This window comes from Lepisosteus platostomus, chromosome 20 (genome assembly GCF_059453375.1).
Source record: "Lepisosteus platostomus isolate fLepPlt1 chromosome 20, fLepPlt1.hap1, whole genome shotgun sequence".
Classification (NCBI taxonomy): Eukaryota; Metazoa; Chordata; class Actinopteri; order Semionotiformes; family Lepisosteidae; genus Lepisosteus; species Lepisosteus platostomus.
This window is the reverse complement of record NC_142630.1, coordinates 6,981,484-6,997,352: the sequence shown is the minus strand read 5'-3', so window position 1 is coordinate 6,997,352 and position 15,869 is coordinate 6,981,484. Positions and strand designations below refer to the sequence as shown.

At 38.7% G+C, this 15,869-nt stretch overlaps 1 protein-coding gene and 1 long non-coding RNA gene across 4 annotated transcripts; one reads left to right on the top strand and one right to left on the bottom strand.

Annotated features, from left to right (window-relative positions):
* Positions 1-4,146: 4,146 nt before the first annotated feature.
* LOC148644407 (uncharacterized) lies at positions 4,147-5,466 on the bottom strand. The gene is made up of 3 exons (XR_015928707.1): positions 5,392-5,466; positions 5,207-5,294; positions 4,147-4,235 (listed from the first exon to the last, which is right to left on the bottom strand). It is a non-coding gene; the product is annotated as an uncharacterized LOC148644407 (long non-coding RNA).
* Positions 5,467-5,764: 298 nt separating this feature from the next.
* Positions 5,765-15,351, top strand: bco1l (beta-carotene oxygenase 1, like). Of its 3 annotated transcripts, none has more exons than XM_088613823.1 (11): positions 5,765-5,981; positions 7,979-8,107; positions 8,422-8,517; positions 9,694-9,841; positions 9,974-10,121; positions 11,537-11,751; positions 12,113-12,379; positions 12,729-12,834; positions 12,986-13,080; positions 13,294-13,405; positions 14,097-15,351. In XM_088613823.1, exons 1-11 carry the CDS (start codon positions 5,869-5,871, stop codon positions 14,291-14,293), a joined length of 1,626 nt encoding a protein of 541 aa, XP_088469949.1. In that variant the 5' UTR covers positions 5,765-5,868; the 3' UTR covers positions 14,294-15,351. The 3 variants fall into 3 exon arrangements, with proteins under 3 accessions (XP_088469949.1, XP_088469950.1, XP_088469951.1); XM_088613824.1 differs by having other exon boundaries at positions 5,799-5,981; positions 8,388-8,517; XM_088613825.1 differs by lacking the exon at positions 5,765-5,981 and having other exon boundaries at positions 8,369-8,517.
* The last annotated feature ends 518 nt before the right edge of the window (positions 15,352-15,869 follow it).

Here is a 15,869-nt window from a genome sequence, read left to right as displayed (position 1 = left end):
TTCTTCCTGACCACAACAGGCTGCCATTAAAGTATCATTTTGCCACCTGCAGTAAGAGATAAGCCAAACAATTGGAGGTTTGACTGTCAGACATGGTGTTGTGCTCATGAGATAATCTCTCCCATTTAAACGCTGGTGCTTCCTGATCAATGTGTTTCTTCTGAGGATGGTCATGGCTTTGGAAGTAGATATTCAATTCCCAGTTGTGAGTACAATGTTATGCCACATGTATATACCTACAGTATCACTGCATCAATACTCATTCACGTTTTCTGCAAGTATGTGAAGTTTAGGAGTGAAGCAACATTCTCCAACTATTCATTGAGATACATATTTAATACTGAAGAAGCTATTGATTTTTTTAGGATAACTTATACTTATTGAGAATGTTATGCAAAGACAAATCATCCACTATTATTTGAAGAGTCATTAATTTTCTGATTTAACTTTAAGAACTAATAAAATAAACTCCTTTTAAGATACATGAAAACAAAATCAACACCATCATGACATTTTGAAAGGAGGAGAAAAAAAAAATTAAAAGCTACTATTAATCCTAGCTAATATGCTCTTCTCCAATATTGTGTTAGATATAAAGGTCCAAGAGTAAAAATAAGGTAAAAAACAGTAATGTCACAACTTTGACACTGTGCAGCATTCCACGAAACAAAAATTTAAGTGAAATATGAAAATATCAGAAACCTTCCGAATTTACTTCGGATTGAAATTGATGTTCATAGCTCAGTCTGTGATAAACCAGACAAGTTGTTAACCTCAGAAAATGCTATGTGAGATATCGCTGTTTACTAGCAAACAAGACGTCAGCCAAGCCTCGGGTTAATGCTTTAAAATCAGTCATGAGAGGAGTCTTTTCTGATCCAGCCCTGCCTTTTATTAGGCTGGCTAAAATAAAACATGTGACTTTTGTGTCCTCAAAAATTCCTTATTTATCAAATTGAAATTCCATATACGCATAAAGAATGATCATCAGAGACAGAAAAATCTTCATACTGAGGACTTTAGTGAAATGAGTGAAAAGAACTCACTCAGTAATATTAGTATTGCATTTAAATAGCAAGATTAATTTGGACTTTGAACTGAAAATACCTTATCCTCTTTCATATTGTCAAAAGTACTATAATAACAGCATGAGGCAGTGAAAAAACATTACTCCACTCTGCAAGATCTGGGTAAAGTACAGTACATACATTTTCCAAAGAAGCATTGAGAAAACGGTCATTTGAAAATACTTGTTGTTAAATATTGGAATACGTTCGAAAAATATTTAGAAAGTATCCGAATGTATTTACAACTGCTTTTCAGTATTTTCAACGAATTATTTAGATTTTCTGGATGTAGCTGAAGGAAGTTTTCATATACTGATAAGCTTTACAATAGAGGAGCTATTCAAAAACAAACAGGGACCCGCAGGCATACATTCTATTTAAAATATTAAATTAAAAAATGCTATTTTAATTTAAAATATATATTTGAGGCCTTTTAAATATCAACTTAAATTCTTCACTCTGGTCGACTTTGAAAAAAGAAACATCAGCACAACTCAGAATCCCATCATATGCCTATATTGTGAATGAGAATGTCACAACAGAATGTTTTTGATAGGTCATCTACAGTAACGACATAACGATACACATCTTATCGCAAAAACAATTAAAAGAAAAAAATACTGCACTTTTCAATTAAGATAAGATAACTGTAATGATCATAGTGCACAAGAAGCCTGCAATAAAACAATGATTTGAATGTGCTGGTTAGTTATTCACTGATAGAGTACCAATGGTATTTCTTAATTAAAGAAAAAAGGCTATTACTGGGTTTTCCTCAGGGGACCTCTGGGGTCCCACTCCTCTCAAAGCTTTAGAGGGTCCTAATGGCAATATTATTAAATGAAAGGTCACCAGCAATAAACTCCAAACATAGCAAATGCATACTGTATATAATATGCAATAAAAATGGAGAAAGTCAAGTTCCAGACAGTTTTCTTAGGACATTTACTCTATATTACGTCTAGAGTAGAAATAACAACAGCTACACAGAGTATTTCTAATTGGATTCACTGTAAATCAGAAATTCAGTAAAGCATTCAGAAAAGGAAGTTTTGTACTACTATATACAAAAAACAACAAACAACAAACAACAAAATATGCCAGAAATTGTTAAACTCTAGAGTAAGGTGTAACATTGCATATCAAATACATTTTTACAAATTAACTTTGTTCCATCCTTTGCATAATTTTCCAATTAGAACAAGTATGAGATTATCTCTAATGGTTTAACAGTTGTTATGTCTTGCTTAAACCCTTCCAACTGTCACATTTTCTTATGATGATAAGGGTTCATTGATAAGAACACACACTGTAAGACCAACAACATCACTATTTTGGGAAAATGATAAATTACTGGGAAACACAAAATCCCCTTGTGGGGGATGGATAGATAGATAGCAAAGAACCTCTCATTGTCCAACGTCCAATCATGGTGCATTTTGCTTTATAGGTTCTTTAATGGACTGTGAAGCCCCACATGCAAGTCTATACTTTGCCATTTCTCAGTATACATGACTGTATATAAACTCAATGCTATTATAACATACTGTAACAAAGCACAAATGTGAGTGAAAATCAGTCCCTGACACCATCTTGCCTAGAAAGCAAACTTTAAAAACAAATCTTCTCCCTATAGTCCCTTAATTGCAAGCATGGTCGAGTGGCTGCTTTTGTTGCTGGTCCAGTGTGGGTTCATATACTGTAGTAAAAAACAGAACATATTTACAAGACACAAACATATATTAATTTACAAAACAAACAAGCCACACACAAAACACATAGGATCATTATTTACAAATATTTGCAATTTGTAACATGTATAAGTATCTTTAAGCTTTTACAGAGCTAAGACTCAGCTACCTGGGTGTCCCAGTGAGCCGCAAATCCTAACACCATCTGAATAAGGCATAAATTAGTAAGGTATTTCATTTAAAAGAAGAGGCCCTATAAACAGACGTCCACTCTATCTTGATGCCAAACTGAAGGTAAACTTTTTACTTGTATCAAATTACAGCATCAGTACACAACAAAGAGAGTTTCTTCTGGTCTGGCGGACACTACAAAAAAGACTTAAATATTTCCACAGCTGTAGGAATGCTAGATGAAAATTTGGTATAATCAGGTGACAAGAGTGACACCCGATCGTGGCGGGGTTGCTTGTGTCGTGTGTCATCACAGAGTCCTCTGGGTTTCATTCCACCCTGGTGTCAATGACTTTCTTTAAAAACACCTGCTCACTGGATGGGCAGCATGGCGGCACAGCCGCTAGCAGGTCTGGGCATTGTGGGAACCCTGCGCTCAATTCCTGGGTTGCTGTCTGCATTCTCCCTTTATTCTCTTGGGTTTCCTCTGGGTGCTCTGGTTTCCTCCCAGTCCAGAGACATACTGGTAGCTATATTGTCTTTGATGCGATGGATTGACATGCCATCCAGGGTGCACCCTGCCTTGTGCCCATTGCTTGCTGAGATAGGCTCCGGCTACCCTGCAATTGAATAAAACTATTAGAAATGGATCGATAGATGTTCATTTACTTGGTCTGCATTACAAATATTTCAATTTCTATCTGCTGAGGAGGATAAATTACCACTAGAACCTATTGAACTGTGGCCCTCCTGGCCACAGCTACAGCTTTAAAGTTCAGAAGTACAATGATCTACTGGGTAAGGTCTGGGAGATAATTATTTACTGTCATAAAGATAATGTGACTGTTATCTTAATTGGCCAGCACCCGGTCAAAGATCTTAGCCAGTGAAGAAACATTCGCTTTCCCAGCTCCTCATTCCTCTCCTGGGTTTCATGAATATGTGATAAAAATGTACGACCACAGTAAGAGATGAGTGAAGTGCAGTGAAGCATGATGAGGAAACAGTAGGAGAGAAATAAACCGCAGAGTGTGATACATCCATGTAATACTACTGCAAAGTTATTGCAAAGTATAAGCATGATAAAACTGTGGGAAAACCTACAAACTAGTGGCTACAACCAAAATGCAGGATTCCCACATACTGTACCTGACTAATGGACTTATCCTTGAAGTAACCCTTCTACTTGCCTCTTACACACCTAGTGGACCTGTCACCCTTTCCTCAGTCAAGCACAGGGTCTGGAAGTCTCAGGAAACTCAAACTCCCTTGCAGGGTTTATAAGGAATAACCAGTAATCAGCCCCCTTTGAGAAAGAAAAAGTACAGTTTTGAACAACATGTGACACTACATCCTTGCAGATGACATGGCTGTGCCTGTTTCCTTACGTCTTGTTTCTGGTCCACATTGATGCCATCTTAGGTCTCACACACAATTCTATATCTTTTTTTCCACATTTATTGTGCTTAACCTTTAAGTTGGTAATGAGACGAGGCAGATGGCATGTTGGGGGCTGGTAATTCATCCGAAATTATTTTTGTAAGTGGTAGAAGTCTTTCCTGATGTCCAACCTGCTGTCATGTGACATGTTATGAGGCTCAGCCGTAGAGGAATGTAGATGATACCTTGACCAACAGTACAGGCTGTGTCTGAACATTCAGATCCACCTTATACTGGGGATCTTCAGACATACATACTGTACCTAGAAAAACACTCTAGCAATAATGTATAAAAAGGAAGGTTACACACAACTGCTGTGAGATAGTGAGTCGTTTACTTGCTACTTGCAATTACCATCTAAGAAGAATTAAGACAAACCACACGAGCACTGCCACTGGTACTCGTGCTAACCCAGTAGAGCATTAAAATGATACCGGCTCCACAGCTCCCATCTTCCTCACCTGGTGCTACACAAGGCACGGACTGCTGAGACCTCACAGAGTACCTGCCTGTTCCACCCAGTGCTCATGACCTGATGATGACCAAGGCGGCCCAGTCAGGTTTTGCACACACTACTGGAAGTGAAACAATGTCACCTGCAAGGACTTGTACCCACTTCTGTGGATTGATGTGGCACTGGGCCATGTGCGATTCACGCTGGTTCACCTCTCCCAATTCCATGGCAAGTGGATATGGACACCTGAGACTCTTCTTATTGTCCACAGTGGGCTTAGACAACCTGATGGAGCGCACAGCTCCCGCTGGGGGAAGCAATGGTGAGCTCAGAACATACTGGGAAACGTAAGAAAGGATGCCGAGGAGGTCATTTGGGCCCACCTTGCTTGTTAGATCAATGCAATGGATCAGCTGTCTTTCTAAGCCCTCTGTGTCTGGTTGTGCTTCAGGTATGTGGCTTGGAAGTAAACTTTAGAAAGAAAATGAAGTACAAGCACAGAATTACCAGAGTGAAATATACTACAGCCGATTTTCTATAAATATTTATAGAATACAGGGAGTCTAACCAAGGAGTCAGGTGAGTCTTGGGAAACTGGTAGTATTGTTAGCAGGGGAGAAGCCTGGTACTTTGTCCACTAGTTTTAGGGGATGAGCTACCATGATTTCAAATTTGGTTAATGGCTCCATATCATCTGTCATGATTCCTGAAATGCTACAAAAAAGAATATGTGAATCAGTTTAGATTGCTACCACTTCACAGCATCGCGCTTCAGAGTTAGGATTATATCTAGTGACTTTATAAACATTTAAACCTTTGTCCAATTCACCTCTATTATTTACTTCATATTTCCTAAGGGTGCCGCCTCGGAAAGTGACGTCTTCATACCTTGGCAGGAAGTATTCCAACGAAATCTGTGGCTCTAGTGCACCGGCCACGTCAAAGCAAAAGCCTTGCAATATGAATCGATCGATCAGTTATGTAATGTCTCCAATCGTGCCAGTCACGTGCGTGCTTGGAAGGTGGGGGGGGGGCGAATATTAAAATGCCGTGCTTGTCTCGCAGTGCAGCTGCAGAAGTTCAGGGAGTGAAGAATGCAGCCTATATTCAGCAGGAACGGGAAAGAGACGCCAGAGCCAGTGAAAGCCACAATTACGGGTAAGGTACATGAGTACATGTGTTCTGTGTTTGTTTTCCATGAGTGCCTCAGATGGAAATGGTAGGCAATTTCACTCTTGCCGTACTTTATATGCCGGGAAATAGAAGAGAGCCACGAAAAGCGGAAACAGTTGAACGTGAATGTACAGTAAATTAGAGTGGAGAATTTCTTTTTACACGGCGCATGTTATGATTTTATAGTAGCATTTTTTTTCTCGTAGAGCAAAAGCCGCAGTTTCACCCCCCCAATATCATCAGTAGAATAATGAAAAGCACGTCCGTAACGCACAGCTGAAAATATGATAACAAGAAGTAATAGAAAACTTTTGAACAGCTGATATGTATGGAGAGTGCTCAATTGTATTAACAGCCACACAGCTCCTGTGAAACCCCACATACACCAAACATACTGATTCAGAGTTTGTTTTGGATGACGATCACGTCCAGAACAAGTTTACATTCTGGTGCCAAGGCAAACACACCGCGGATTGTAAATAAATAGATACTAAACTGGAGGTGATTTAACACACATTTGTAACATGGGTATTATGAATCATATACCACGTATTTATTTTCCTTTTTAATTTTTGCTACATACTATATGTTACTGGGTTGAATGCAAATAAACATGTAGTCCATGGTGAAAGGAGAAGTGAGGAAATAAAACGTTGTTTTTTTTTCGGCATGGAAGAAACCTTTACTCGTTTCTCTGCAGCCTACGCATGCTGACGCTTTTTCCTACTTGAACTAGTGCAAATAAACATGTTGCTCTTCATTGAAAATTGGGTTTAAAATATCGAAGCTACAAAGTATCAACCGATTTTGTAAATGGTACGTAAAAACCTGTTCTTTAGGTTTTGAAAAAGAAAATGAAAATTTGAACAATATTAAAACTGAGGCTAATACTATCATTACCACAATGACAGATGATATGGAGCCATTAACCAAATTTGAAATAAATAGCAATATCTTTACTGCTAGATCCCGTAGTTCACTGCTAGCTGTGATTTAGCAGCTAGTTTAGTAGCTTTTAATTTGAAGAGAAATCTTCAAATAACGAATCTGTTTTTTTTCTATTTTAAAGTTCTCAAATTTCAAATTAATTTTCACTTGTTAATTAAATTCCAGTTATCGCTGGTTTTACATAAAAGATTAGATTAATTTAGAATATTTTTGTTTCATTTCAAAATAATTGCCTGTGGGACCTCATGACAAAATTGTTATTATTGTTGTTGGTTGTAAATATTATAAATGTTATTAATGTTTAAAATGTTCAGCTGTAGAAGCTATTGCTCTTGATTTTCTGTTCAGGTGATAAATTACTGATCTAAAAATTAAACCAGTTTTATTCTCGGCATCACAATAAAGTATGATCATGTAACATTTTCAGGTATTAAAAGTATTAAAATTGTGTGACTCATTTTGTATTACTGTAATTTGTAAACTTATTTTTTTCTGAATTGTTATGAACTGTTACAACACAGTGGTGGTGATTTCTTTCGAAAGAAAGGGCTAAAAATGTACTAGCAAAGGTCAGAGTCGGAGAACTTTTGTAAACAGCAGAATTGAACTAAATGAACTGTATAACACAAATATGGATTGTTGATTGCTCATAAACATATTGTACACAGTTATATATTCATTCATTTGTACTTATATACACCGGTTGATATGTTGCTTGCAAAAAATTGATTATTTGCCAGATTGTGTTTGAAGTACAATATATAAATTCAGCAGATTTAAAACAAAATCTTTAAAAATTAAGAATGAACACGCACAAAGTTATTGATCAAAGAATTTTAAAATGGCTTTCTTTTGCATCATTTTATGTACGCTTTTAGCTCTTACTAATTTAAATAGAAAATTGACAGCATGTTTAAATGTATCGGCACATTTTTAAAATGTTGTCTTAAAACATACACATTTTTGCTGTTATATCATCTTTACAGTGATTTTTGACCTCTGGATAATACAATGTGTTTGATCTGTGTCCGTAGGCACTCTCCCTGCCTGGCTACAAGGCACCCTGTTGCGCAATGGGCCAGGCATGTTCTCTGTGGGAGAGACCTCCTACAACCACTGGTTCGATGGGATGTCCCTAATTCACAGCTTCACTTTCAAAGATGGTGAGAAAACTCCATCCAATAAACAAATGCATAAACCTCTAGAGAGTAAACATTAATTTGTAAAAATGTGCATACTATGTAAGACCTCAAATTAAGAAAAAGCAGTTCTAAGACATACTTAAGATCCATTCACTTGACTATTTCTTAATCAGTTCTTCAGATTCTCCTAGCTTGATTTCATGGTGCTGTTGTGAAGTTTTTTGTTTATCTTGAATTTACAACATACAGTGCCTTTCTGGCACTTGGTATGATTGGTGTCAGATTTCTCTCTGTTCTCCAGGTGAAGTTTATTACAGAAGTAAATTCCTCCGCAGTGATACGTACAAGAAGAACATTAAAGCTGACAGGATAGTGGTGTCTGAATTTGGAACCATGGCTTACCCAGATCCCTGCAAAAGCATCTTCACAAAGTAAGCAGGGACACATCAACTTAATTTCTAGTTCACTCACTGTAGCCTTTAGTCTTGCACAGGGAATTGGCACCTCCACAGTGAGGACTATCTTAAGGCTATACTCAGAGTGGACACGCTCACTGGGCCGCTTGATATTAACATTTTGAATGTTAAGTTGGTACTTGAGGTGACTAAATTGGCTAATGCAGTTTATAACAGAAGGCTGGGAGGAAGGCTAGATCCTACTCTTGCACACTTGCGTTTTCCTTTGTATACAAGTGTGGGACCCCGGTATTCCCTTGCGTACCTCTCTAGCGACCCCCCCCCCCCCCCCCGCCTCCCCATTCACATCCTGGCAGCAAACTCCCCAGCTCACTCCTCACAAAAGACCCGACGAGGCGAGTCGCGCCGCACCGGACACTTCTATTGATATCTCGTCTCTCTCTGTCGCATCTCTCTAGGATGTAACCAATAACGAAATGCTCTTCAGAGCAATGTGGCTGATTTTATTACAATACAACTGTCACAACTGCACCCACCACAAAGTATTGGAATATGCCCTAGAGTTGCCAGGGCGACCAGGTACATCTGTCAGTCAGACAGTTGGTGTGACTGCGCGCTCAGGCAGGAGGTTCACTCCACCTGTGCACAGCTAACCTCCACACTGTGTGTCATTAGGCACAGGATGTTTAAGACCAGTCTCCTTGGCACCTCCTCGCTTAGTCTTAGAGTACCCATCCTCTAGTTTGAGTGTTCTCGGCTTGTTGTTATCCTTGGACACAGACCCAGCTTGCTTGGAAAGTCCTTTGGATTCTCCCTTGTGCTTTGCTCCTGGCTATGAGCCTGGCTGGTGTCCTTCAGCTTCACTTGTGGAGTTCCTTGCGTGCTTTTGCTCCTGTGTCTTGCCGGCTACGAAACTCTGGACTGTGTTTACCTGTTGGTTTTCGACGCCAGCCTGACTGTCTCACTTGCGCCCGAGTTCTCCTCACAGCCTCGAATCGCTGCTCTCATTCAGGTGGGAACAACAATATCCCTGAAAACAGATCAAACGCTTTTAACAGACTATAGTCCTCAAACGTCTTACTTAAAAGTCTGCCTTTCTTGAATGTCTGTAAAGTAGTCAAAATGGGCAAGACAAAGAGAACATGAGTCAGACGCCAAATATTGATGTTATTCTATCTTGCTTGATTCCAGAGTGTTCTCCTATCTCTCCAACACAATACCAGACTTCACAGATAACTGCCTCATTAATATTGTCAATTACGGTGGGGATTTTTATGCTACAACAGAAACAAACTACCTTCACAAAATTGATCCCTACACCCTTGAGACAATTGAGAAGGTGAGTGCATGTCTGTAACTGAATCAAAAAGCACACGGCAACCTGGAATCTTCTGATTTGCTGAGTGATCAATAGAACTGGCACTTGACATTTATATTTATATTTTATTTGACATTTACCCATTTATCCCAGGAGGACTACAGGAAGTACATTGCTGTGAATCTGGCAACATCTCACCCACATTATGACAAGGAAGGAAACACATACAACATGGGCACAACTATTGTTAACTTTGGAAAACCCAAATATACTATCTTCAAAGTCCCCTCTGAGGCTGCAGGTAATGAGGCACGATCCAGAGCTTTAATGAGACTATGCAGGGTGTCTTCAAGCGGAAATTTTCAATGTGGTTCCTTTCTTGTTCATTCCTTCTAAGAATTTCAAAAGGCTGTGACTTGAAGGAGCACCTTTTCACAAAATCACAAAACAGTGTCTAGCGGATTTCATTTTGGTGAACATTTTTTTTTAAAGATTTTATTTCCAGAACATCATAAATCAGAACAAAATAGCACACATTTTCTTTCGTGTCCTGTCTCCAGCTGTTATAAATGGGGGATGTAAATAACTTAAATATGCTCAAATTTAAAAATTAGGTCCTGATACAAACGGTTATTTAAAAAAATCATTGTTTAATTCCCACTGACAGGGAAAGCCAAGCAAGGTCGCATAACTTCTATCTCCTGTGAACAATTTGGTGATAAAAAAAATTAACTGGCATTAGCTTAGGACAAAAATAAATAGTATCATACACCCACAGGACAGAAAGAACCAAAACTACTACTACCTACAATTTGTGTAGATTCCCAGAGTCCAAGGACTTGACCTAATTAATTTTTTCTACAAGATCCTAACTTTTGTCATTCCGATGAACAAAAAACATGGACAAAAATCTCTCAACAGAGCTGTCTTTGTACAAAAAGAAAAGGTGAGCGTGCCCTCTACTGATGTACAGTTGTAACAACGTCTCCCAGTTAAACAAAAGGCACAAACTCCTTGTATCCCCTCAGGGATTTACAAAAGGAAATGGAAATAGATCCGCTGATATGGAAATACAGCCTGGAGCTGGACAGTTTTAGTTCATTAAAGAGAAATCCAGCGATGAAGGTGGTCACTTTCACCTTGCTCACTCTGGACTGCTGCCCTTCAGATGTGGGCACTCTCTCCTATGTCTCTGCTCTCTATTTTTAAAGCCTACTACATGGTAGAATCTGGTCATTTCTGAGGGCTTTTAGAAATTTCTCATCTGCAAAGTGACCTCGCAAGGTTTTGTAACTGGACAGATAAAGGGCCAGCCTGTGAACGCGGTGTGACACCCTACTCATCGAGATCGCAGATGAACTGGAGCCCAGGGGGTGGGCCAGTCCCTTTCTCTTAAAGACGATACTAGTTCATACTTGGCTTTCCTTAAAAACACCAATAAACATAAGTATTTTTCTCACTCCCTTGTCATTCAACGTTATTGTGATGTTTTACAATGAGTGGTACCCATCTGAGGTTCGTTCACATAGACAAAATCTTCTTTTATTGTAATCAGTCGCACCCATACTGTATAAGGCAACACCTATAGCCTCCTAGCTTACTGATGGTGTAGCCATTATTTGTATTAATCTATCAGGCATTTTCTTCTGTACAGTATCATGACCATGTGGTTTAAAATATGCCTTCAAGCCTCTAAAATAACTAGTTTCTTCCTAGATAATTTGAATCCTGGTCTGAGGAACCTTGAGTCCCTGTGTTCTGTGCCTTGTCGCTCTGCACTTTACCCCAGCTACTTCCACAGCTTTGGAATGACCGAGAATTATATCATCTTTATTGAGCAGCCTTTCAAACTAGACATCCTAAAGCTGGCCACTGCCTACTACAGAGGAGTCAACTGGGCCGGCTGTCTCAAGTTCGAAGCCAATGACGTTGTAAGAACCTACAGTAGTGGTATCTTTTTTTTATAGACATATTTACAGTTGTTAAGTCAACATTAATAAAGATCAAGGATCTAAGTGATAATGTATGGGAATCAGTCAATTCTATGAAGTGCATTTTGATACCCTATATAATTATCAGATAACCTATTTATAGCTATGGGGTGTAAAACACTCATTTAACTAGGTATTTACTGAAATGCAGCACACCCCAAAGCTATGATGGAGGTCATTGTGTATTTTATTTAATGTACAGCCAATGTGTTAATTCCCAGTTTATCATGAAGTAAAATGCTTTAATCCAGAACCAAATGCAGTGATGAACTGCTGCTGATCATGTGCTTGTGTTTTTCAGACTCTGATCCATGTGATTGATAGGAAGACCCAGAAGACTTTGTCAACTAAATTCTATGCTGATGCATTGGTGGTCTTTCATCACGTCAATGCATATGAGGATAAAGAACATATTGTTTTTGATATCATCGCATACAAAGATAGCAGTCTGTATGATATGTTCTACTTGGCTAACTTGCAGCAGGAGTCAGAAACATTTATTGAGAAACACAAGCTTTCATCTCCTCCTGTCTGTAAGCGGTTTGTTCTTCCCCTGGGTTCTGACCAGGTACTGTATAACATATTATTTGACACATATTAAGTGGTGCCTAATCAACAGACTTCTTTAAGCTTTTTGTAGTTCATTCAGTTATCTTCTGCTACACAGAAGAGCGGTAACAATGTTGAGACACGTATTGTTTTAATTTTAAGCTAAAACTGAAACAATCTACAAAACAAAAAAGGTTACGAAGTCTATGACCTAATCGGTGTTTTGTTACCATTATTCTGAAAGTCAAAACCTCAGACTTACAAATGCTTTGATGTATTTTAGAACTGCATTATTTTACAGTGAAAAATTAATTGACAATTGTATTTACATGTAGACAATTCTGTTACAGTCACTTTCTGTTTCACAGGACGCTCCTGCTGACAAAAACCTTGTTAATCTCCTCGACACCACAGCCACTGCAGTGAAGCAAAAGGATGGTTCTGTGTACTGCAGTCCTGAAGAAATATGTGAAGGTAAAACCTTGATGTTGCTGTTAGTATTATAATCCTTGCTTGTTCTTGTTCAGTCATGTCCTAAATACACTTGAACACTCAGCACACTGCCAAAGTTTGCTTCCTATCGGACAGTAGGTGGTTTCTCTTATAATTATGCTTTCTCTAACAGGAGTGGAACTACCAAGAATTAACTATGAATCCAATTGTAGGAAATATCGCTATTTCTATGCCACCAGGGTGGAGTGGAAGCCATTTCCAACAAAGGTATACAAGGAGCTTATATTCATTATCACTGACTGCAATCCAGTTTATATGTATACTGTATATATCTTATAAATATATAGATACCGTATATAGATCTTATAAATGCCAATATAGATTTTGTAAATCCCACTCAATTTATTTTAAGTGCCATTTGCTGAAGAATTACGAATGCAATGTGTTTACAGTGTAGGCATGCTGGTTGTGCTTTTACAGGTAGCTAAAGTAGATGTTGCCACAAAAACAATGCTAGAGTGGGAAGAGGAAGATTGCTGGCCAGCCGAGCCTGTTTTTGTCCCCTCGCCAAATGCAGTGGAGGAAGATGACGGTGAGATGAGAATTTTGTGTTCAATTTGTTATTGTCTTGTGATTTTGTTTACCTGTGCCCACTCTGTTTGGAATTGCTAATTGCTTAAGACTCAGCTCACAGCTAAACCTTTAGCTCTGGAAAAATGAGGAAATGCAGACATGATCCGGTCTTGTGCTATTCATGCTTTTTTATGACATGCTGCAAGCTTCACAGAGCCTGAGCTTGCGGTATTAGCGCTGAGGACGAGAGCCGTGGATCTCTGAGTGATGTACAGTAACAACAAGTTTACAGGCTTCTGAATGTCACTGGGGAGTGGCTGTTTTGAATTCTGAACCCCGGGAATCCCAGTCAAAGTCAGAAAAGGCTTAACTCAGTGCTATATGAATTAAAAGGACTCAGAATGCACTCCAGAAGGGCATCTTTACTGGTGGAGCCACTTGGGTTCCTCATTTCTGTGCGGTGTGTTACTGCAATCGGTGTTATTCATACTGGTTTTCATAGTGTTAGTGTTGGACAGCTTTTTAAAAGACAATTCCATAATATTCCTGTTACCCAGAATCGACAGACTGTGTTCACACAGATAATGATGTCAACACCATTATGCATTTCTTCTGTGGTAGACCCAACATGATTTTAGGGATTCTCTGTAGACTATTAAGAAGCAAAAATAAGGATCTCTTCTGAAAAAAAAAAAAAAATTTTCTTTCAGGCATCATTTTATCCTCCATCATTTCAACAGATCCACACAAGCCACCGTTTTTGCTCATACTGAACGCAAAGAATTTCCAAGAGATCGCACGTGCCTCTGTCAACACCACTGTTCACCTGGACCTACACGGCCACTTCATCCCACAGCAGGCTGAAGAGCAAGTACTGAAGCATGTCGGCTTCAACTCGCAGTGCTAGTCACAGGGCTGGGCCCATCACACTCGGAAATATAAGATAAGATCACTTGATTGGCCATTTCTTGCATTAGGAATTCATATTTCCCATATTTCTCCATGACACACACAGACGGGGAGAGAAGCTTCGGGTCAGAAGACGGGGTCAGCCATTGTACAGCGCCCCTGGAGCAGCTGGGGTGAAGGGCCTTGCTCAGGGGCCCAATGGAGTAGGATTCCTCTGCCGGCTGCAGGATTTGAACCGGCAACCTTCCAGCCACAGAGCCACCACTCTGCACCATATAGCACAAACACTGGCTAGCAAAGGTGGTAACAAGAAAAGCTGCTTAACAGGCACTAGTAGAAAACAATTGACATACAGTTTAATGTCATTCTGTAGCTGCAATATGTCTATATGCAGGTGCTTTATTATTATTATTTTTCTAGCTGTTAAGTGAAACTACAAGGATTGATTGTCCTGGTACAGTGACAACAAAATAAAAAATAGAAGGTTGTAACTGTAAATCAAGTTTGACATGACGTAATTTCACTTGTAGTCTTTTTGGATGCAGTATTTTGAGGAAAGGAAAGTGAAATTTGTTTTTTCTTATTTTAAAAGTAAAAAACAAAGTGAGATGTAAGAAATTGTAGTAGCTAAGTATGATTTTAAAAACTGGATTGTTGAGTAAAGGATAACTGTAATTTACTATTTTATTCCTGAAGCATTTATAGTAATGCTTTGATTTCAAACATTTTCATTGTTTATAAGAAGAATGACGTTTAAATAGTTTGTCAGAATTGAAATTCTGAGAGTATATCTCACCTGCCAATACAACTGTATTTGAATATGAAAATAGGATTTCTCACAGTGCTGTTTGTCTGCATCTTATAACTTTTTTTGGGAACATTTATATTTCTGTGAAATCTTCAGAAATGCAAAGATAATGAAAGGTGAATGGAATAAGAATCTTTGAAAGATTTATTTGTGTAAAATGTTTAAATTTAGTTTCTTCTTGATATTAAGCCAGAAAACAGTGATATTGTAAAAAATCAAAATATGAATAAAAGTTCTTTATTTTTTAAGAGGTTGCTTTCTTAAGCATTTGAGTATAAACACTTTTTTGTGACTTATATATGTTATATATAAGATGCACACACTCACACCAGGACTGATTATCACAGGACCAGTATATCTATGGACTGTGGGAGGAAACCAGAGCTCCTGGAGGAAACCCACAAACTCAGGGAGAACATACATGCACATAGGAGCTTATGTCATATTACACCTGAATTTACCATGATGTTTTTTTTTATTAAACTGCCCCTGAGAAATGGTTTCTTATACGGTAGAAAAGACCGGAGTAGTTCTAGTCCCCAAAGGAGTTGAAATTACTGACTCATCATCCACTGGGTCATCATCCAATATGGGGCAACCAAGAGTATCTATCGACCTGGAAAAGGGGTCGAGGATCTAGGAGTGAAGGGGACCCAGGAGGGACAAGTCCGAGTGAGGGTGCTGTGGCAGAGACTTTTGGTTGAATTGCTGGGACGTGTGAGTGTGGGTCGCCGATGGTGTTTGGTGACAGTTATGTTGTCTAAAT